This window comes from Mercenaria mercenaria, chromosome 10 (assembly GCF_021730395.1).
Source record: "Mercenaria mercenaria strain notata chromosome 10, MADL_Memer_1, whole genome shotgun sequence".
In the NCBI taxonomy this organism is placed as follows: domain Eukaryota; kingdom Metazoa; phylum Mollusca; class Bivalvia; order Venerida; family Veneridae; genus Mercenaria; species Mercenaria mercenaria.
Genome location: NC_069370.1, coordinates 72,651,385 through 72,675,000, shown reverse-complemented (window position 1 = coordinate 72,675,000; position 23,616 = coordinate 72,651,385). Strand labels below are relative to the sequence as shown.

Below are 23,616 nucleotides of genomic sequence, written 5' to 3'. Positions count from 1 at the left end.
CATTAAATGTTAAGGTTCTGTACGATTTCATTTAAGAGTAAAATTAATTGCCCTTAACAGCAATGTGATGCCCATTAAACCCTACATTCTGTTAAATTCTGTAAAATGCGATTCATATATTTTCAGAAGCACAAAAAATATTTGTTTTGTTTTTGGCTTGCACTCGTCCCATTGAATGCTTATAATTCCAGTCTCATATTGTTCTCAAATGGACTTTAATCACAATAAATACATACTACGCACACAGCGTCTATAATATATCACGATGTTATACGAGGGGTGTTCAATAAATACCCGGAAAAGTGCTCTCATTTCTTTATTTCTGGTCTCATTTTGGTAAAATTTGAAAATACGAAGGATATGAACATACTGAATGCAAATACCTTAATTACAGGTTTCAGAACATGCACAATATTTATTTGTCGTCTCCTAGGCAACGCCATCACCTCAAAAGCGGCCCAAAGTCATTATAATGCTGTCATATCACACTCAATTAATCAATACAACTCGTGATTACCATTGATTCAATGTTTATCACCATTAAATGCATTTTTACACCTTCCTAAGAATAAATAAATACTGTTCATATGATGTTCCTGCCGTATTGAAGAATCTGGACACTGAACTTATGCCCTATCAAAGAGCTCTTTAATTTATTAAATGTGACTGAGTGTTATTTTTCATGTCTGTAACACAAGCCGTCAGCAATATTCTCCTGACCACTTTTAAACGTCACGTCCCACTAATAAAATTTGTTTTCTTCAGGGCATTGTCCCTTAAACCTTTTTCAGCATAGCATTTGTCTCTTTCCTTGATTTTCGATTCACAACACAAAATGTTATCTCACATCTCCGTTCAAGCGACGACCAACTCAATATGCCTGCCAAATATTTTAATGATGTCACATTTATAATTTGACGTTATTGGCGTAACGCTTACTTTCCATACTAATATTCACCAAATTTAAGAAAAGGTTGTTTGAAAAATAGGTAAGTGGCTAGTAATGTTTCAGTGCATGTAAAGTAGAAAAAGAGACAAAATTGGGCCGGATGACGTCACATGACGTTGCCATGGGAACTCGCATTTACTTATTTATCCAAAGACAATCTAATTTTGACATATCAACTCAGTATTCCCTAGTCTACATTTTGTAACATTTTCATTTTATTTTTGATGATACATGAAGAATTGAGAGCACTTTTCTGGGTATTTATTGAACGCCCCTCGTATTTAGTTGCATTCAAGTTATTTCCCCTTGATGCAGTTACGCCATTTACAAATGTTTGCCAAATTGTGTTCCTGCAAAAAATCGGATTTATTTCAATGAAAGTCGGATGAAAACATATTAATTTATTTGATAACATCAATCTACATTATTTTGGTAAGGGTAAATTCGTATTGATGCATTCCACTTTTTCCGTATTTTGTTTTTTCTGCCCAAATAATGAGCATTTGTATAAGAAAGTGGGTGGGGTAAGGAATTTACATTATGAAATGTGTTCAGACCAGTTTAGATTTTCCAATTTTCCAATCCTTGAGTAAAAAGCGAAGTTTATAGAGAAGTGAACAGTACACATGATTGTGAAGATTTACAGTCTGATTTAAATTAATTTGGGGCATGGGCAGGTCAATGGCTTCTTCGTTTCAATGAATCAAATAGTGGTACGCTTGATTGGGGGGATCTACTTGTGATGCAATCCCTCAAACATTTGCTCTTAGCTGTTTAAGTGCATGCACCTGAGCACAAAGTACTGAAGGAGAGCTAAATTGTGATCGCCCATTGTGCGCTGACATTGTCATCAATCGTTGCTTTTTGAATACACCTGACGCCTAATGTCTGTACCAATAAAAACTTTGTCAGAATGTTTGTCAATATAAAAATGTTGAATAGTTAAAACTACCCACATGGTCACTTCATCTATTAAACCGGTACCTGTAAACCCTTCTCAGTACAACACAAAACACTACAATATCCATTTATTTTCTCATTTCATATGAACATATGACAGAATGAGGATACAATATGACAAATGTTTGTACGAGGCTGTTACATGTGTTTACATTAAAAGTATATAGATACTATTACATGTGTAGTAATACGTAGTTTAAATCAATACGACAAATATCAATTTGAAGTTGATTATCTTAAGATTTCTAATTCTGGTGGCAAATTCTCATGGCCCTTAATTTGATATACCATTAAAATATAACGAACTCATTAAAACTGAATCTGACATATTTAATGAGACCATTAATCAATTTTTAATAATTAATGGCCATTAACAGAGTATTAAAAAAGTAATGGCCCCATTAGTATTTACCAATTAATGTTGAATTAAGGGGTATTTTTTAATGGCACAATAATTTTATGCCAATTAAACTTTTTCATGGAGTTTTAAAGAACCAGTTAACTTATTTTAATGGTTTATTTCAAGCAGCTTTTCATGGCCATCAAAGTCATTTTAACAAGATATATTTTACCAGGGTTTTAATATACTTATTTCATGGCTTTTTAATATATGGCATTTAAACTATGGTCAAGAAAATCCCATTAAATAGTAAGAAGTAATGGATGAATTTTAATGGTGACCTGTTAAAACTCTGTTCAAAACATTTGAAAAAATTAAGGCCAATTTCATGACCCTTTTAATGGCATGTGCATCCAGTAGTGCTTAGATTAACACCACCCGAGGGTGTGAGCGCTGTTAATGCTGTGTCCCATATTTGCGGTAACTGAAAACGGCCCCCGTCCCTGTTCAGCGCCGGCTGGTATGCTCTGAACACAGCATTAACATCGCTCACACCCTCGGGTGGTGTTAATCTTAATCCTCAGTCAATGTAAAGAAAATCAGTTGGCTAATGAAGTCCATAGTAGATGGATGAAAGCTCCCAAGGTTAGCTTTCAATACATTTTTGTGTGTGAAAGTAAAAAGATATAAACATTTTCATAATGACTGAAACCAAACAGTTGAATTTTCATTCAAAAACTCCTGGCGTTGTTAAATTCAATAGATCAAAAATAGTTTCTTGTCAGTCGCTGGAGAACGCTTGGGGGTATAGAGCCATCAAATGTCAAAGCATAATTGGTTATGTTCAGTAACAACCTGTCTTGTTTTAATTGTCAGATGGTAAAAGGTCGGTGCAACAGTTGATTTTGAAACTTGAATTGTATAGGGTGATAGCTAGAGAAGGTATGAGATTACGACAGTCACATTTACCAGGATGAATGGCTGTGACCAATTGATGACTGTAACAAATGTGTAACTGAGGCAAAAAATCGCACACCCAGTTAACTCGGACAGACCTTCATTGAGTAGAAGGCAATTGTGTTTTACAAACAACATTTGTCCTCTGAATTTTTCAAAATCTAATAGTTATCTGAAGGCACTTCTCAAACACCCTACTTGAGAAGCAATTTGTCATATCTATTTTTTTTCCAGCAAAACTGATATATTGGTATTGTTGCATCTGTATTTAAATGCCACATCTCATGCTAAATGCCTGATCTACCGGAGTGATATAACCACAAACCAAAATATTAACATGTCTTCAAACTTTAGGTAACGTGCTTATGTCATGTGCGTTTATTTGTTTGTTTGTAATTTTATTTAGAGTCAGTTATGGAAACCAGTTTTGGTACCTTCTCCAGAGGACTTTAGTAATTTTCAGTTGGAGGATAGTGCAAGGTACAGATGAAGACCCAATTCAAGAAGCTTCCCTGGTTCTTTAGCTTGTCAGGTGTAATGCAGCCATACTCTGGACTCTTATCATGATAGTAAATTTACTTGGAAGTAGAGGGTTTCGTAGTCAGACAGTGTTACCACAGGATAACTGCATCCGCTCTTCGTGTGTTAAAACTTTAACACTAAGGTGTGATATTTAAAAAATCTGGCTGCTGAAAAAGAAGTTGCTATGGCTATTCTGTCGTTTTACCTCCCCTTTTTTAAAGACATCTCTGTAGCAGCGGATAAAATTGTCAAACATTTTTTAGTAAACGCAGTTATCATCTGTGCTTTAGTTTTTTGTTAAAAAAACTCATACAAACTTCCTGTAAATTGACATTTAAACATATTTAATTCTCTCACGACAAATCGTTTTCAGCAGGCGATGTCGTCATCAACATATTGAATAACACCTTCCATTGAAATTATAAACAAAAAGCAAACTGAAATTTATTGCTTTTCTCAGCAGTTGCTTAAATGTAATGTCCTTTGTACACAGCAGCTTAAAATCATCAAATGCAGAGATTAAAGCACGTATAAAATATAACGTTTATGCCAATAATTGTGTCCATTTTATCAAAACACATTAATCCAAATTATCTGTTTTCTATGGAGTAAAATCAATGATGAGAAAAGAACGTACGCAATGAATTCTAAATATTCTCGAAGTCCATTTTTTATGCAAAAACACATTACCCAAATCATCTGTTTTCATGGGAAAAACTGTGAGAAAAGAACTGTACCGCAATGATTCTAAATGATTCTCGAAGTAGCGCCCAGTTTCATTTGTACGAGAAAAGTATACTTTTACTCAGTTAGGACAAGCCCTAGAAGGAAAATGTGAATAGCATAAAATATCAGAAAATGCGCTAACTCAAATTATTGACTTAACTGTCAAGGAGACATTTCTGTCTTATTTCAACAATAATATGAGCCAAAAACACTTATATACAGATATACTGGATAGTTGTCAGCTATGCTGTTCGTTTAACTATATTCTAACGACACATGAAACAATTCCATTATGTTGTTTCGTACCATAGTTTCTCATGTAATGTAGTTATTAAAGTCGTTCACTGTACTTTTAATAGCACAGACATTTATTCTCGTCTTTTCATACATCATGTGGTTTCTTTCCATTAGGTTAAAAGGAATTAAGTTTAACCTGTGAACTCTTTGTCAGGTGTAATGCAGGAATTACAACCAGACGAGCCTATCTACATAGTATTTGAGAAAACATATGTCAAGCTGTTGCACATTTGATAATGTAAAATGAAATATTTATATTGACGTGACCGATGCTTTCCATTTCGGCTTCTATGAACAACAAATCAGCAAGCAATACGATGTTTACAACTATCTCGGAAATAGGAGTATTCTATCATTTTGATGGGGTATATTCCATTGTACATTTCCACCACAGAAATTTAAAATGTCAAGTTTTTGCTATATTGCAGCTACCATAAAATCGTCATTTCCTATTAAATTTAAATAAAAACAATATTTTAGTTGTGTCTTAATTTACTTAAAAAAAACTGCTTAGGCCTAAAACAAATCTTTGTTTCCGGTAACATGCTCCAAAAAATTAGGGTAGGTAGGTCGGAATTTTTTTTTTTGTGGATTTTTTTTTTTATTAAGGGAGACATTTCGGAAATTATTTTTTTTTGTCAAAAAATGATTACAAATAAGGGGGTCATGCCTTTAGAGCATCAGTTAGTTGATTTCTAACATCACCGGCCATGTTTAAAGCATAAAAAGTTCAGTTTTGCATCTTTTTGTTAAAAAGTTGAAAAAAATATTCTCCAAGGCCATAAAAACATTTAGGGTCGGGCCAAAAATTTAGGATAGGTCGGGATACCGGAAACAAACAATTTTTTGTTTTACACCTTATCAGATCCGTTTACCTGAGTATTGTTGAGAGACAATTGCATTGCGTCAAGTTATGTTGCAATTATTTTTTTTCAAAATGTGTCGCGAATTCGACACCATACTTTTCGATATAAAAAATCATTAAGAACACCACTATTCTCGAACAGCTTTATTCTCAAACCCCCTGCAGCGATTACCACCCCTTACAGTACATAAAAATGAAAATGAACGCAAGGGAAGATAACCGCTGTGAGGAGTTTGCTTTATTCTGTCCTACACAGACCCTTGAAATAATTTAAAAGAGTTTATTATAAAAGCCGATAACCTGTATATTTTAAAAGTCCGTCTTCTAACAGTATTTAACAACCTACTTTTCCAAGTTTTTCCTAAAAGGAAAAACAAAAAGAATGTGTATTAACTCAGTCATGAAGTGTGGAAGCAGTCTGAAGCACACAGAACATTGTTTGTTGAGTACTCAGTATTTAATTACCAAAGATTTCAACTTTTCCACGCGATACGAACATTTCACCCATTAATTATACATGCTTTCCTATTTGTAAAAGCCAATAACACTCGGTGATTTTCGGTTTAGACATTTTTAATTGGTATCAGCGTTTTGAAAGTAGAGGAAATTATGTGTTTTATATTCATTTTCATTTTCTACCAATTATTTTACTTATCATATAACTTGCATACATATTCAAAGATACTATAGCTCTCAAAATATATTTTTTTACATGTCTGTAAATCTTCCAAAGGGAAGTATAGTACAAATCTGTGTTGATATTTTACTCTTTATTTCGAAATGAATTTTTTATTTTTCGTAGTATTTTACTTGATAATATTTGCTTTGCTTATCTGTAACTATCCAGTGCATGTAAACATTACATGAGAGAAACGTTTGCTGATGTTAGATCTCGTGGTTGAAACTTTTTGTAGAGCGCAACAATGGTAACTAGCTCTGATTATATAACATTTAGCCCGGCAAAGAGATGCGTTGCATGCAGCTAAACTACACATAGGCGATTTAAAGGAGTCGTTGTAATAATGTCCGTTATGTTAAATGTATAATTTTTACGGGTTCGAATCATTTTCCTAATTAATCGGGAAACTGAAAACTGTCTGTTAAGATGAACAAACTTAACTCAATTTCACGGACGCATTGGTCGAGAGGACTAGGACGCTTTCATACGGAAATGAAGGCTCGTTGTTTGAATCCGCTACTCCCATTGCGGTGTGTCCATGGGCAAGGCACTTTATCATGATTGCCTCAGTCGACCAAGCTGTAAATGGGTACCAGCAAATCGTTTGGGGTAAGGTATAATTGGTTTTAACTTTTCTTACAATGGGTCGCTCTAAAGCTCTACAGAACTTATGTTAATTGTTTCATAGAGCGACGGTAAATAAAATTTACCTTTACCTTTTACCTTTATGAACATATAAAAAAACTGAAGGGGAGCAGTTTCGAATTATGACCCCGGTCGATTTTTTTTAAATATTTAGGGTAGCTCTGTTCAAAGTGTATTAATATTAATGTTGTAATTATTGAAAGTGTATTCTAAAAGAAGTCAATGTGTACATACATGAAGCTATAAATAGCAGATGCGAATATTTTGCTACACCTAGATCCATAAATTTTGTGAGTCATTATTTATGGAGGCAGATTTGAACGAATCAGGCGTTTTCTACAGCAAAATGGACAGTAAGTGTCTTGACCTGCTTTTTCTCCTGAAACTTGGTGGTTGACAGACACTTTGCTTATCAGCGCTTTGCAACCTGAGGGTTGATTTATATGAAAACCTGGTGTAATTGTATGAAAGTTTACAAACGAGTGTATGGCATGTGTTGAAAGAAAGGAAAAAATGCTCAAATTTTCTTGATTTTAAGAGGGGTTAGGGGTAGGTTGTAATGTCTACTCCTTTTAAAGTTGACCACATGGATTAAAATTAATACTTTCATTTTGAAGCTTACCTTAGTGCCGTATCACAATGTAAAGCAGAAGTACTGCTTTTTTTTGTACTGACAACTTATAAAGAAAAATAATTGCTAATCGGGGACTTGCTTAAAATCTAGCAAAAATCTGCTCCCCTGCCACCTAAAGCGCGAAACGCGTGAAAATGTTCCGAATGTAAATCGGGTGAAGTAGGCGCTCTATGTACAGAGTTTGATTTTGCGTCTTGAAATCAGGAAGGCAGAAATACGATATTCAGTGAATCATTTTTAATTTAAACGAAAAAACGGCTCGTCCAATATGGTTTTCTCAGCTGGGTACTCGTCTTAATATATCTCCTTATTGTACAGACCAATGTTAAATAACCTAAAATTATCAGCCAATCACGTTTTGGTGATTTAATGTCCCACAAGTTCGCGGCACACACTTGTCAATTTCGTAAATTATAAGAATCAGTATATACTTCTCAAGGGCTGCCACAAAAAAATCAAGTGGAACATATGATAAAACTTTACGGTAGATATAATTCCGTCTCGAAATACGGATATTCATTAGATGAAATGTATCATAAACATGATGTACGGCTAATATCAATAGTTTAGCGATACTTTATACATTATAATTACCTTTTAGGTCATTGTTGAAAGTTCCTTGAATGTCATCTGAAATGCGTGGAATATTAATTTTTTTATCGCAGAATCATATCTGATCATTGGATTTAAAAATGTCCAATGTACATATATGTGTCAGGCCATGAGATTTTTGGCCCAAATGAGATTTTGGTCGAAAATGGGGTTTTCAGGTAATCTGACAGATTGTCATGTTCCAAGTAAAAATCTGCTATTTGACAACAGAAATCAGCCGTTGTTATGGAGAAATTACCGCTTTTCGGACACCATATTTTCGTCTAACTGTATCAAAATAGAGGCAGAATATCTTAATTCAGACTCCTTAAAATCATATGAAAAAAAATACATAATGAAATATCAAACACAACATACAGTTAATTAAATTTATTTCTTTCTGTTTCTTTTTTTCATATAAGCACATATTATTTTCCCCTTAAAATCGTTTCCATGGCAACACAGTTGTCCAATTTGAATAGTTCCTTGATAAATCCAGCCAAAATTTACATCAAGAAAGTGAAGTTAATATACCGTCAACATTTTCCAGTGTACAGACAGAGTTTAAAGATAACAGTTTTTTTGCAAAAATCTTAATATGGCTTTCTTTTGTACAAAAACAGATTTACAGGATTACGGGTTAGATAACATGACAAAACTATGACAAATTAACCTTGTTGTTAGAACACTTGACTCATTGACATATTTCTTTGTAACTGTTAGACAGAAAATCAGGCAAAAAGATATAATTATTAGAAATATTATAAACTGATTTTGCTTAAAGTAGTAGTACAGATGTCACACTGATCAGTGACTCATTACCACAGCAACCATGATGTATTTTCTTACCAAAAGTACCATTTCTATCAAGTTCTTGAAATAACTGAATATGTTAAAGTGTTTTTCAAAATACTATTTACATTGAAAGCTGTCTAATTTCGTATTCAAAAGTAAGAAAACCTCATTTCATGTAAACTGATGTGACACTGTTTGGGATATACATAATTTTCTGATACACACGACACAACTCTTGCTAGTTTAAGGCAGATTCATATGATAACATAATGTTTTGTTGATGCAGTTATTACTTAGAAAAGAATATGACCTTGCATTAGTTTTTTTAACAAATAGAACATATAAACATGAAAGATGTTTTACAATAATCTATAGTCAGATTAATGTTTAATACCATGGCAACAATGCACTATTTTCTTATAAAATTAAAGATAGCATTTATTGTCAAATTTCTTGAAACTGTATGATTATTTAAATAAAAAAGAGCACTCAAGATATATTATGCATGGAGTATGTTTTTTAAAAAAAATTCTGTATTGCTTAAACAATGAAGACAGTTTTACTCTAACCACTTCACTGCTGTTCTGACAACAAAACATACTTTTACCAAACATTTCTCACAGTTGAACTGTGACAGTTCAGTTAGTTTTACTTTTTTCTTGACTCCCATTTGTAGTTTGAATCAACTTGGTGAACTTTTGCAAAAAACATGACCTTATTTTGTGCACTTCTGTGACAGTTGCACTTTATTTCATTGGCATACTTTCAACTGGATGGTAAGCAAATATATTAGTTCCTTGGGTTTCATTTCCATTCACAAATTCATAAAGAATTTTATTTTTCTGGCTGGAAATTCTTTCTTCCTTCAGCCATTCTGCAAAACAAAAATACATTAGTATTAGTACCTTTAAGTAGAAAGTTACAGAATAGAATACTGTGAAGCATTTTTTAAAAATGAAAGTGTCTTTTTGTGTAATCTACATAAAAGCATGACTAATAAGTATCCATTCATCCATCAATCTTATAATTTTCAAGAATACAAAAAACTAGCTAATCTTCTGACATACTAGTAGACATACACTTAAAAGAATTAATTCATTCAGTCTAACTAAATGAATACTCAAATATTGCAACAGTTTCTTAGGAAAATACATGTATGATGATATTCAATCATTATGTATATTTCCCCACTCTCCTCTTTTTATGCTAGATATGTTTGTTGAATGAATCTATTAGACTAGTAATGATTTCTTTCAAAATGCTATTAATACAATCAGGTCATTTATGTGTATGATATTTTAAGATTTATTTAACTTACTTGTACTTATTTTAAGAGGAATTTATTTTTTGTATATATTCTTAAGATGTATTTATCTTTCTTACAATAGAAAAACTGCAAAAATGCAGAAAATTACAAACCCACAAACTCTTCCAACATGTGGTATGTAGGCATGCCTTGAGAATTCCCATTTTTTTTTGTTTAAGGTCATAGCAATATGCCAGATGTTTCTCAGTAGTTCATCAATAGTTGATCTGTAAAATTAAAAAATACTTTAAAAAAAAGCTGAAATGTGAGATAAAGATGGCCTAGCTAGTTACCTCAGGACACAGAACACAAAGATTTATACTATGAGTGTTATATGTTTCAATCAAAAGCATAACTTTCTTAACAAAATGTCTTTAAAGTTTAAAATATATTCATTTAATGTGTAGAAGTTGTTTGTAACTTGTAAAGAACATTATGTAGTGGTGAATAATCCAACAATCATGGTCAAGTGAACTGAATGCAAACTTACATGAAAAGCTATTGAGCATCTGTTTTATACAAAATAAAAACAAACAGCTATTCTTTATACTTTTTTAACTGAAGTGAGTTCGACATGAATAAGAAATAATTTATTTAAACTGACAACTGTTCCTGTAAGTCACTACATAAATATGGATAAGGCTGTGACTTTTGACATACTGGTCTTTCATACTGATCAGAAATATGAGTGAAACTGTTGTGGAAAAAAGTAAGCTTCCTGAATGCCACCCCCCCTCCCCCCCCCCACACACACCCGCCCCCTTATTTGGAGGATATAGGAGGGGGGTAATTTACAGTTAAAAGAAATGGAGGAGGGGGGAGATGGGGTGTATTTAGTTTATAAATGTAGTGTGGAAGCAGTTCACAAGCTGAGGAAGGGTGTATTTCATATGACAATGGCTGGGAAAGAGAAGGGAGGTATTTGGAGGAAGTTGGTGGGAAGGGGGGTGATTTGAGGTAACCCAGTTGTGGAATGGAGAAGGGGGGTAAAATGTTTCCGGGAGGGGGTGATTTCCTTTGGTGTTCTGGCTGACATAATTTAACTGACGCTGTTTTAATTTTCTGATTATTTCCCATTATCATCAGAGGTCCGTAACAGCATATAAACATCTCTGAGCTGAATATTTTTAGCTAGAATTAAAGCCCAGATGACAATTCCGGGATATTTTCGAAGGACAAAACGGTCAATATGGATTTAATTAATATTTTAAAACTCTACATACTGTGTAAATATTACTACTTACCTGTAAATCGCTCAATGACATTCATTATCCCTTTTAAATCAATCGTCAAATTACTGTTTAAAAGTTTCCTTTCACATGACCTTTCATGTTTACAAATGGCGTGTTGATACAAAGGGCGATAAATTGTCAATTATTTGATAATGAAACGAAATGTCAAAACACGGAAATGTTACAATACCTGCTTGGTAAATGACGTTTGTCTCTTCATTCATTTATCGTCCCAATAATATTGTGTTAATTGATAAAATGCATTAATTGACGCGAAAACGTGTTGAACTCCACTCATTTTTGTGACGTAACTTTAATCGGGTTTTTCTCGAATGACGTAACGCCGCATTTGGGCCAAAAATCTCATGGCGCGACACATATTACAAATAAAGATTTTTTTTAAGATGCAATATTCAAATGTAGAAATGCCCTCAGTTGAATCTAATTTAGCCGAGTATGTTAAGAGAGTTACAGTTACAGTTTAATTGCTAAATACAACAGCCACCCTTTTAGTGTTAGTACACATTTATGTCTTGTTTAGTCTATATATGTATTAGGTATACATGTACTATGTTAAACCTAATATACAACACTTTTCATTCATACCCAAAATTTACTGATACTTTGAAGCAGTTCCTCGTATTTTCAAATTTCGGTCTTATATATCTTTAAGCGAAATGACAAGTAAATATTTATCTAGGAGCTGCATAGCGTAAAGTCAAATTAACCAAATAGATTTGTAAAAACGAAAGAGAGCATCATAAGCAAGAAAACTATTTCAAGAACATTGCCGACACACTACATAATGTTGTGTTATTGTCTTGTAGATATGAATTTATGCAATAACCAACTTAATGTGATGTCGTTAGTAAGTGCTTCTAAATGATGATAAAGAGAGTGAAGGAAAGGCTGGATGTCAGTGCAAACAGTTGACTTGATGCAAGTTCAATCACTCATGATAATATCTCTATTATATCCGTACAATTCCATATTGCATGACCGCTAATTTTCTTCGAAAAAAAGTTATTTTTCATTCAGTATATAAATGTTACAGCTGTTCAAATATGGCAGAAGGCTTTTCCTGCTATTATTTGCATAAAAAGCAGCATAGGGAAGCAGTAAACGAAAATATTGCATGGGAGTTAATATTTGTCAAAACAGTCTGGTACAGTGTGTGATATATGGATATTCTGACTCACACTGATAATTTTCAGTATTTTACCAGTTAGCATATGAGCCGTGCCATGAGAAAATCAATATAGTGGGTTTGCGACCAGCATGGATCCAGACCAGCCTGCGCATCCACGCAGTCTGGTCAGGCTCCATGCTGTTCGCTAACAGTTTCTCCAATTCCAATAGGCTTTAAAAGCGAACAGCATGGAGCCTGACCAGACTGTGCGGATGCGCAGGCTGGTCTGGATCCATGCTGGTCGCAAACCCACTATGTTGATTTTCTCATGGCACGGCTCATATAATACAAAGCGTAATACCGTGATGTATCTAAGGTCTAATAGGAAATTACATTTTGTGTCATACAGTTCGAATGGAGCTTGTGTAAATGCATATTTCTGCATTAGAAAGTTGGGGAAAGCCCCAAGTAAAAAAACAACGTAGGTATTTTTAATACAATATGTAGCATATATCAAAATGTTTGTTTGGGGTAATAAAATTCAGTCAGGGGTGATATCAGGCTCAAATATTCCAATTGAAGTTTTCGTGAGGCCCCCAATGGTGGGGAAGGGGTGGGAGAAGGACATGTGATAAAATATGATAATGACTGTAAAATGTTTTATTTACAGTTAAACGTAGAAATGACTTAAATATATAATAGAGTGGGAAAAGTCAATTAACTTGATTTAATTTATGGATGAAATTTAATTAAGACTTAGATACTGTAAATATGGGGTTCACCATCAGTCGATATATTCGTGATGATCAGACGTATTCACTTTATAATTTACGTTACATTCGTATAAATTTATTATTTGAGCCATGCCATGGGAAAACCAACATAGTGGGAATGCGACCAGCATGGATCCAGACCAGCCTGCGCATCCGCGCAGTCTGGTCAGGCTCCATGCTGTTCGCTTTTAAAGCCTATTGGAATTTGAGAAACTGTTAGCGAACAGCATGGATCCTGACCAGACTGCGCGGATGCGCAGGCTGGTCTGGATCCATGCTGGTCGCACACCCACTATGTTGGTTTTCCCATGGCGCGGCTCATTTATTGTTTTTCCTCTAAAATATCCATCGCATATAGAAACTAAGACACATTCCATTTTCTTTGAATTTTGAATGTGATGTTGCAACAACAATTACAATAAAATTACTTTACCCAATAAGTAGACAATGTAACTAAAAATACAAACTTCAAGTAGGAACAATCTATTTTAGATATATGTGTAGTTATCCGCATCAAAGTCCGTAGACTGAAAAAATAATTAAAAAAAACATATTTTGAAAAAGAGTTATTTGAGCTGAAAAAAATGATCTCGGATAAAATATTTGGAAAAATGGAAACAACTCCGCTAAGACTTTATTGTAGGCTTAAGTGGCTATTGACCTAGAATCTCATGCAAACTACCACTTTTTACCTCTAGGCAGGGAAAAAGCATGCATAATTGCCAAACAGATTAGCAATCTGAATACAAAATTATGTAAAGATCAAATAAGAAAATGTCCTGGGGGAAAGTGTGACATTTTCTATGGTGAAACTTGTCAACAAACAGACGATTTTGTTTTTGAAAAAGTCAAAACCCATAGAATTTCACACGGTAAAATATGTTTAAAAGGCTACAGCTGGAAGGAGAACAATCTCTATTACCCATATATATGCGTCAAAGTATGGGAAAATATCTAGAAATTTGAGAAAATCAAAGAAATCAATTTCAGGACTGCTAGATGCATGACTGTCTTATCATGCATAACATTTAGCATAGATATGTAACTTTTCCTTTGCACTGATATAACATGGACAGGATTGGGATTAACAAACGGTGTTCACTCAGCAATTTCACTATATAAACAGATTGTTTCCCTTGTGTAAAGGGGGCTAAGGGGAAAGTCTCGACAATAAGTTTTAGCATTGTTAATAGTTAGATTAAACAATGTTTTATTCATTTAGGGAAAACTTAAACTGAGACTTTCACAAAATGCATTGATAAGAGTGTGAGAAAAGAAAAATAATATGTAACTGAGAATTTCGATAGAAGAGTAGAGCCAGTATATTAAACATAAATATCACTCCTTTATATTTTATAATCGTTATTTTTTAATTGTTATTACAATAAAAGTGCGTAAAATACCGGTTTAGAAATAATCAATCCTAGGGTCACGGTCACACCGGAAGATCAAAAGTAAACATTGATCTTCTTGTCCAGTTTGTAAAATAATTTAATATAAGCTTATGTGTCATATGGACCCAGTTGCAAAACTTGTTGGTGCACTTTCTTCAGAACTACTCCCCTTAATATGATGATTTCTTACATATTTTCCCACCAATTTCAAATGAAGTGTTATCAAAGTTGAAATTGAATACTTTTAATATTTGTAAATGCAATGAAACAATCAACAACTGTGCAAATTTTAATCCGAATGTTGCGATGTAACACAATATTATTTGTATACCATTCAGACAGATATCAGATCATTATGTTAAACTGCAGTAAACGTTAAAATTAGGCGCCATCGAGTTGGTACTGTGTATTGCATAGTAATACGTCATTCACCTGTTTGACTTAGATTTGGTTGAAGTTTGCAAGTTGCTGCCATTACCAGAATAAAAAAAAATATTTTGTAGTAGTCTGAAACACGGTTTTGTGAGTCTTGCTCAGTTATCGACTTTTATCCATGTCCAGAACAACCGTAAAAAATGTTAGAGCATCGGTACCCCACAAGACCAGTTTAAATTCAGTTGTTATAAAACATTGGATTAACCCAGACTGCAGTATAAAAAACCTCGTGTGACATTACAGATAAATGTTTGTAATCGCGTCAACATGACACAAAAAGTGCTTTGCAACGTAAAAAGAATCAAACCTATTATACTTTAACATCTTGGTCAATTTATGAATCATTGTCAAGACTTTTGTGAATATTTGGTATTCCTTACTAAAATCGAATTTTTGTGTATCGGAATGTAATTAATCCGAATACCAGTTTCTAAGGTTGTGTATGAATTCAAAAGGCGCCACAAGCACATGTAACAAAGTAAAGGTCATGCTTAGACTATCCTAAAGTATGGATGTTGCATTTTTACTTTGAAAGTACCTTTAAAGTATAAAGCTAGACATAATTTTCTCAAGGATGAATGTCTATTAAGAAAAGCCACGTTCGAAGAAAGATGTGTACATGATTATAATTACACTTAAATTACCCGTTTTAATATTCAACTTCTATACCGACCGTGACATATTTCCAGACCATTTTGAAATTCGTCCTCGAATTTCAGCGGGTACTTATATAAGCAATTACAGGCGTCAGAGACTAGCCAATGTAATGCCGTCAAGTCTGACGTTGGGCACCAAATGTCACAGGGTGAGAAAATGTGCAGCCAGACCGGGAATCGAACCCGGGGCATCGGAATACCGTTCCAATGCTTTACCGATTGAGCTACCCGGCCGCCCACATATTTTTACCCCGTTTTAATATTCAAGATCTACACCATGATATCAGTTTCTGTCTTTCTTATATTTTGTAGAATTCAGTATTAGTACGGTAGTTTACGATACTCTTTATGGACAAGAGTCTAAAAGATGACATGGTGGGGCTAAGAGTGAGGTTAGGTGCACCATATACCGGTTTAAGATCCTCAGTGGTGGTTCTGCACTAACCGTTCCAAAACTGCGTTCCTTTGTTTAATTTGTTTTGTCATTGTGTGTGTTTTTACTTCTTAAGTGTTATTTTTCTGCATGTCTTGTATAGATTGACTTATTTTCATTTTTCATTTTCTAACCTTTAATTAACAATGTACTCTATTACTATCTTTTTCAAAAGTGGTATCATATTTTCACATACTATATTATAGAGACGAACGCGTTTTTTGTTATTAGTGCAACTTTTTCTTCGAGGTAGTCTGATTCTAGAAGACCGAACACAATATTACCAATATTAAAGTGCAATTTTTACCGTCTAAGTGTAACATCTTTTTAAACGTTAATCGCGTGGCAATCATAACTGTATGTTAGGAAAACATGACTGAATCATTTCAAGTGAGGAAACGGCATTTCTGCGAGGTTACCTAGCCATTTCTACAAACAGTTATGTTCTTCTCTTTCTTGTCACTGATTGAAATTGACAATCGCTGTCGGTATAACATCTAAAACCTTTAACAGGAACAAATGTCATTTTGACTGAAAAAGAACGATTATTTCCGATTTAAAGAATGATACACTGCAAAACTCATGATGAAAATATAAATCGAACTGAACATTTCTAGAATCTTTTCTTTTGTAAATAGTCTTGAAATACATGATATCTTAAAGAAACAAACTCGCCAATCATTAAATATCGATCCGCCACTGGACAGTTTCAGACCAAATTCAAGCCTTTATATTGGTCCGATAACGGTTTTGCAAAGCTGACATACTGAAGATAAGATGTAAGCCCATAGTATTTGTATATTTCCCTATTTGCACAAATATCGAAACGACATCATTTAGTTATTGATACATTTTAAAGTCTGGAGAAAGGGTTAGTGATATAAACTTCAGTTCAGTTAAAAGAGAAAAGTGTGAAAATGGTTTAGACAACTATGCAAGAAAGTGAACAGTTTAAACTGTGAATTTATCAGTGATTTAGAAGGTATTGGTTGATTTTAAAACTCACAGATTTGAAATAAAGGTTTTAATAAATTCTGTAAAAGACCCCATGGAAGCCAAGAATACAACCAAATAAAATAATAGCAGACTCGATTTGATTGAGTCAGTTCATGAGAAGTAATGGAATGTGCAACACCTCTCGCACCCCCTAGCACCGGTTTAAGCGGAACATTATTACACATCTATTGAATAGACTCCATGATTCAAGAGGACCAGAAAATATAACAACATTTATTCAAAGTCCCGGGAGACTTTTTACAGCCGCCAAAACACAGCGCTTTTAGCCTACAACTAGATATTAGAGAGTTTGAGATTTCAACCTTCGCCTTCCCCTTCAACGTCTCTCATATATATTTGGGGTAAAACGTCACCAATATGCGTGTATTTTAATAATATCAGACGTTGCTACTAAAATTTTCCATGTAATATCAAGTAAGCCTAAGACTTCTCTTTAATATGTGATTTAAAAAGCTTAGTTTCAGGATTTCTGCTTATTAAGTTATTCGATTATCCATATCATAAGTATAATTAGACTAAATCTGATGCGAAACACTATCAATAAGTATAAGAATAATGAAGTTTTGTATGGCTAAAGATTTTAACTAAATATATTGAACTGAACCTGGAAGTATGAGGTTATCAAATGATTTTTAGAAACTTTGTTTGCGATTTTGTTCAAACTTTAACTTCTACGGCATATTTGTGTCCCCAGGCGGAATGGATTATACCAAATGGGCCTTTTTTGTCGTATGAAGTGAAGTTTGGAACGTCCGATGATGTGATATCACGAAAGTCAAAACTTCAGTCTTTTTACATCTACTCTGTCTACATACTCTGCATCAAAGACTGAAATCTGGATGGAGGCACATGGCATGACATGAATAATAACGCGCGACTATCATTTGGTGGAACATTTTATTTTCACTTCCAAATAAAGTCAATCCGTTTCTGTCGGACACTTAATACGACAATTGCGTTTTAATTATAAACATAAAGCGGTTCTAGTAAGACGGATATTTCTTCTGAAGTATCAGACAATATCAGATCTATGATATTATGATGCGAGAAGTTTCCTGTTAGCCGTATGGGATAACTCCATTCTTTACATGCACGGTCCCAGAGCCTGGCAGAGGGGCACTGTGGGTCAATCCTCACTTTGATTCTTACATTTTACAAAGAAAATCGGTATTGAAACTCGGTGTGACCACCCCTCGCCCCACTGAAATGGGTGACCCCCTCTGTCGCGAAGTACGCGAAATCATTATAAACTTGAACTGTTGCAAAGTATGCAATATTATTCATTTATTTGTATCCGCCGGCATGGCGGATGAGTGTTTATTTAATGATTATGTTTACCGGCGGATCAGCGTCGGCGGACTTTTGTTCATGTTTTTCACGCTTTTCATGTGAATTTCATTGTTTGAAATAACTATAAATAGGTGTATTATATGAAAAGACTAAGGTTATTTTCAGTTTGGGATTTATAGAAGTAAAAAGGTGTTTAAGAAAATAAAATATGATTTAAATGAGAAGGATATTTGTTATCATTCAAAAATAGAATAAAATATTATGTAGCATTTAAAATTGGGGCATTCGCTATATAATTGGCGCCGGAACAAAGAAACACCGATAGATAAGTGCTTGTGATTGTGAATAAAAGTGTAAAAAAGGGAAAAATGTCGAAAATATCGTATTTAAAAGGAGTTAGGACAAGATTTTTCAACATCTCGAAAACGGAAGAAACTGCACAAGAAATCTTGCAATGTGATTTAGAATTCAGTGACATGGATGAATGCATAGATAGTGCTGAAAATGTGTAGAGAAAATGTCGATATATACTGAGAAACTTGAAATTCAAACGGATAAAATAGCAAGTGCAGTTAGTGAAGAAGAAGCTGATTACACCCAAAGTATACTTGAAGAGGATTGTTCTCTTTGTGAAAAAGTTACGGACAATTGCATTGCACTTAATAAAATGAAAGAAAAAATGTTAAAATCTAAAGAAGAAAGAAGAAGAGTCTAAAAGGAAAGAAGAAATGGTAAGTGCAGACCGAATTGTAGAATTACAATATGAACTACAAAATATTGTTGTTAATCAAATGAAACAACAACAAAAGCTAATAGAAATGAACGAGAGAAAAGAACACATGAAATCATCAGTAAAATTACCCAAACTAGACTTACTACCTTACGGTGGAGATAAACTTAAGTGGTTGGAGTTTTGGGAATCATTTGAGGGTACAATCCATAAAAATAAAATGCTCTCAAACGTCGAGAAGTTTACATATCTAAGGAATAAGTTGTACGGGGAAGCAAAACGGGCCATAATGGGTATTGCTCTTACTGAAGAAAATTATGATGTGGCAATCGAAATTCTTGAAAAATCGTTTTGGCAATATACATGAAGTGATTGACTTGCACTATAACCAGATGATAAATTTGTATCCAACAAGAAACAAAACAGAAAGTTTGAGAATACTTTTGGACAAAGTTGAAAAACATCTTAAAAGTCTTGAGGTGCTTCATCAAAATATCAATCAGGACGTATTTGTTTCAATGATACGTTCAAAACTTCCTCAAAATGTGTTGCTTCAACTAGAAATTCAAAAAGGAACAGTTGATAAGCGGACTGTCTCAACCCTTAGAGACAAACTCAGATGTTATGTAACAGCTCGTGAGAAAGCAGAGAAAAAATCATCAATATCAGACTCAAGTAGAAACCGATCAAATGAGAATTCTCTGAGTCGACATACGCCGAAAGATGGTCACGGAAACAAGTTTCAAGAATCAAGTTTTTTTACACAATTCTGGAAAACTAGGATCTGCCGAGGCTCTAGTTACCACCGAACAAAGGAAGTCAGTAAACACAAAGTTTAATAAATATCGATATTGTGAAAAGGGATATTGGAGTGACGAATGTCCTACTTTTCGCACTATTGATGAAAGAAAAACGAAATTAAAGGGAAGCTGTTATAAGTGTTTGAAAGTGGGACATTCTTCAGATGAATGTAAAGGGAACAAAAGTTGTGTATACTGTAGTGGACTTAACGTTCACCATCATAGTTTGTGTCCAAACAAATTCAAATCGACAGACGTTTTTGCGGTTAGTTCAGATACTACAGGTTCTTCTAAGAATAGTGAAATACGTGAAGAAAACGTGCTAATTTCATCTGGTGAAATGGTTTTAATGTAAACAGCAAGAGCGGAAGTGCTAAACCCCAAAGGAACAGCCAGAGAACACGCACGAATACTACTTGATTCTGGATCCCAGAGAACTTACATTACACAGTCATTAGCCAAGAAGCTCGGTGTAGAGAAAGGCAGGGAAGAAGAAATAAAGCTAGTTACCTTTGGTTGTAATAAACCGAAGATCATTAAAACATATGCCACACAATTGTGTTTAAAGTTAAAACATGGAGAGTATATTGAAATCAGTGCAAATATTGTTCCAGTCATAAGTGAGAACATACAGCAAAGACAAATAAACATGTCTACAGATGAAAGCTTAAAGCACCTATTGAAAAGTTTAGATATGGCTGATACATTTGAACCAGCAGAAACCTCAGCAAATGTAGACTTGCTATTAGGAAACGATTATTACCTGGAAATTGTTATGTTACAAAAGATTCAGGTTACATCAGGACTTTACCTACTAGCATCAAAGTTAGGCTGGATACTTACAGGCAGAACAACGGAAACACGCGAAAATGAAAATGAAACAAACATGCTAATTCTTACACACGGAACAAATATCAGTGCAACAAAGGTGTTTTCAAGTGTCGACTCGGTTGTTCCAATAAAGCCAGATTTGGATGACTTTTGGAAGATCGAATCCTTGGGAATTACTGAATGTGAAAATCAAAGTCAAATAAGTGATAAGGTTGCTCTGACGACATTCAAAGAGACGTTGAGATATAAAAATGGAATGTACTTTGTGACCTGGCCATGGAAAGAAGAAAATCCAGAACTACCGGAAAATAGACATCTTGCATTCTCAAGGTTAAAATCAAATGTAGCAAGAATGGAAAACAAACCTGAGATTCTTGAAAAATACAACACCGTAATAAGGAACAACTTAGCAAAGGTGTGATTGAAAAAGTAGATAACAGCACGGTAAATGGAGCGATACATTATATTTCACACCATGCTTTGATTACTCCACAGAAAACTACAACGAAATTACGTGTGGTGCATGATGCATCTGCGAAAGTTAGAAAAGAGAACAAAAGTTTGAACGAATGCTTGTATCGAGGCCCAGTAATGCTAAGTGATCTTTGAGGATTATTAATGCGCTTTAGGTTACATAAAGTGGCAGTGGTTTCAGATATAGGGAAGGCCTTTTTACAAATCGGGCTACAAGAAAACCAGCGGGACGTGACAAGATTTCTCCGGATAAGAGACATAAAACGACCTTTTGTAAATAATGAAAATGTACAGAGTACAGATTTTGTCGTGTTCCATTTGGTGTTATTTCCAGTCCTTTTTTGTTGGGAGCAACTATTGAAAGTCACTTGGAATCTTATAACAACAGTATTGCCAACAAAACCAAAGATGACATCTACGTGGATAATGCGATTACGGGCACTGACACATGGCAAGAAGCACTTGACTTGTATAGTGTAAGTAAAAGGATATTTAGTGAAGCCTCCATGAATTTAAGGGAATGGGCTTCAAATAGTTCTGACCTATTAGAATCAATTGCATCAGAGGACAAAGCAAAACATTCGGTTACCAAAGTATTAGGACATACCTGGGACACTTAAAATGATACACTTAGTGTAAGTGTACCACAGTCCTTGAGTGAAATAAACAGCTTAACAAAAAGAATCATTTTGAAACAGATTGCTTCTGTTTTTGATCCGCTGAGGTTGCTAAGTCCAGTTTTATTAAAAGGGAAAATTCTCTTGCAAACTATATGGAAGAGAAAATTTGACTGGGACGATCCACTAGAAGAAATCGATATTCTTGATACCTGGTCGAGCGTGAAAAAGAACCTAGAAGGGATAACAGCATTCACATTTTCTCGGTCCATGGCAGTGTATACGTGTAGGCAAAATACTGAGTACACCTAATTGTGTTTTTGTGATGCATCCGCAGACGCCTACGCTATGTCAATATAGCTTCATCAAAAAAGTGAATCAGGCACACAAGCGAATCTAGTGTTTGCTAAAAGCAGACTGGCTCCTTTAAAAGAAATAACTATACCCAGATTAGAATTGATGGCTGTCCTTATAGGTGTCCGATGTTTGAAATTTGTGCGTGATCAACTGAAGTTAGATAATAAAAACATATACGTGTGGACGGACTCTCAGTGTGTTATTCAGTGGATCAAATCATATAAAGATCTGCCCACATTCGTGAAAAACAGAGTTAGTGAAATAAAAGCAGATGGTAATATAAAGTTTGAATATGTTTCAGGAGATCAGAATCCGGCGGACGTAGCTTCTAGAGGTTGTTCCTTAACAAAACTTAGCGTTTGTGAATTATGGTGGAATGGTCCATGGTGGCTTCATGAGCAAGAAAGCACTTGGTTGAAGCACAGCGGCAACGTATGTGAAAGAAATTCCTGCGCAAAAGATGAAATAAATGATTCAGAAAATGTTATGATACAATTTTCTACCCGTGAAAATAAAAGTTCTTACGTGTTTTCATCTCCTTTTGAAATCGACAGTGAAAAGTATTCTTCTGTTACAAAAATGCTAAGAGTGACAGCCTTGGCTCTAAGATTTATACAAAAAATACGCAAGTTACCGTGCACAAATGAAAGCTTGAAAAGTTCCGAAATGAAAACTGCAGAAGAAATGTGGTTACTACATGTTCAAAGAAAACACTTTGCTGATGAATTTGAGTCAATTAGAAGTGCAAAGAAAAACAATCTACAACAACAATTAGGTCTTTATATTGATGAAGTTGGACTACTGCGACGCAATGGCAGATTAGAGAATGGAATGCGGATATCAGTGAAAATGCGAAACATCCAGTACTTCTACCAAGTAAACATCGTTTGACATATCTTTTCATTGACAAAATACACAAAGAAATTCTGCATAGTGCTGTTTCCCAAACGTTAGCAAAAACAAGACAAAGATTCTGGATTCCGCATGGTCGAGCAACAATAAAGTTTGTTATACATATGTGTACAGTTTGTCGACGGAGGTCCTTATAAGATGCCGCCGATTCCGTCTTTACCTCCATCTAGAGTGACAGAATGTAGGCCATTTTCACGAACAGGTTTAGATTACTTGGGTCCTATCTATGTGAAATCAAATGACACACCAAAGAAAGTGTGAGTTTGTTTA

At 34.3% G+C, this 23,616-nt stretch overlaps 2 protein-coding genes and 1 long non-coding RNA gene across 3 annotated transcripts; 2 read left to right on the top strand and 1 right to left on the bottom strand.

Moving 5' to 3' along the window:
• Positions 1-8,540: 8,540 nt before the first annotated feature.
• On the bottom strand, positions 8,541-11,877 carry LOC123534826 (uncharacterized). The gene is made up of 3 exons (XR_006683084.2): positions 11,511-11,877; positions 10,380-10,493; positions 8,541-9,834 (listed from the first exon to the last, which is right to left on the bottom strand). It is a non-coding gene; the product is annotated as an uncharacterized LOC123534826 (long non-coding RNA).
• A 7,476-nt stretch (positions 11,878-19,353) lies between these two features.
• On the top strand, positions 19,354-21,407 carry LOC128546454 (uncharacterized). The gene is made up of 2 exons (XM_053516977.1): positions 19,354-19,555; positions 20,515-21,407. The coding sequence occupies exons 1-2, from the start codon at positions 19,354-19,356 to the stop codon at positions 21,405-21,407; spliced, it is 1,095 nt and encodes a 364-aa protein (XP_053372952.1).
• Positions 21,408-22,536: 1,129 nt separating this feature from the next.
• On the top strand, positions 22,537-23,325 carry LOC128546453 (uncharacterized). The gene has a single exon (XM_053516976.1). The coding sequence runs from the start codon at positions 22,537-22,539 to the stop codon at positions 23,323-23,325; it is 789 nt and encodes a 262-aa protein (XP_053372951.1).
• The last annotated feature ends 291 nt before the right edge of the window (positions 23,326-23,616 follow it).

Bases quoted from the DNA above. Each gene is read 5' to 3' on its own strand.
- LOC128546454 (XM_053516977.1), top strand. From the start codon at position 19,354: ATGGTAAGTGCAGACCGAATTGTAGAATTACAATATGAACTACAAAAT. The intron at 19,556-20,514 runs GTACAATCCATA...TAATGTAAACAG, and splicing joins GTTTTGGGAATCATTTGAGG to CAAGAGCGGAAGTGCTAAAC.
- LOC128546453 (XM_053516976.1), top strand. From the start codon at position 22,537: ATGGCTGTCCTTATAGGTGTCCGATGTTTGAAATTTGTGCGTGATCAA.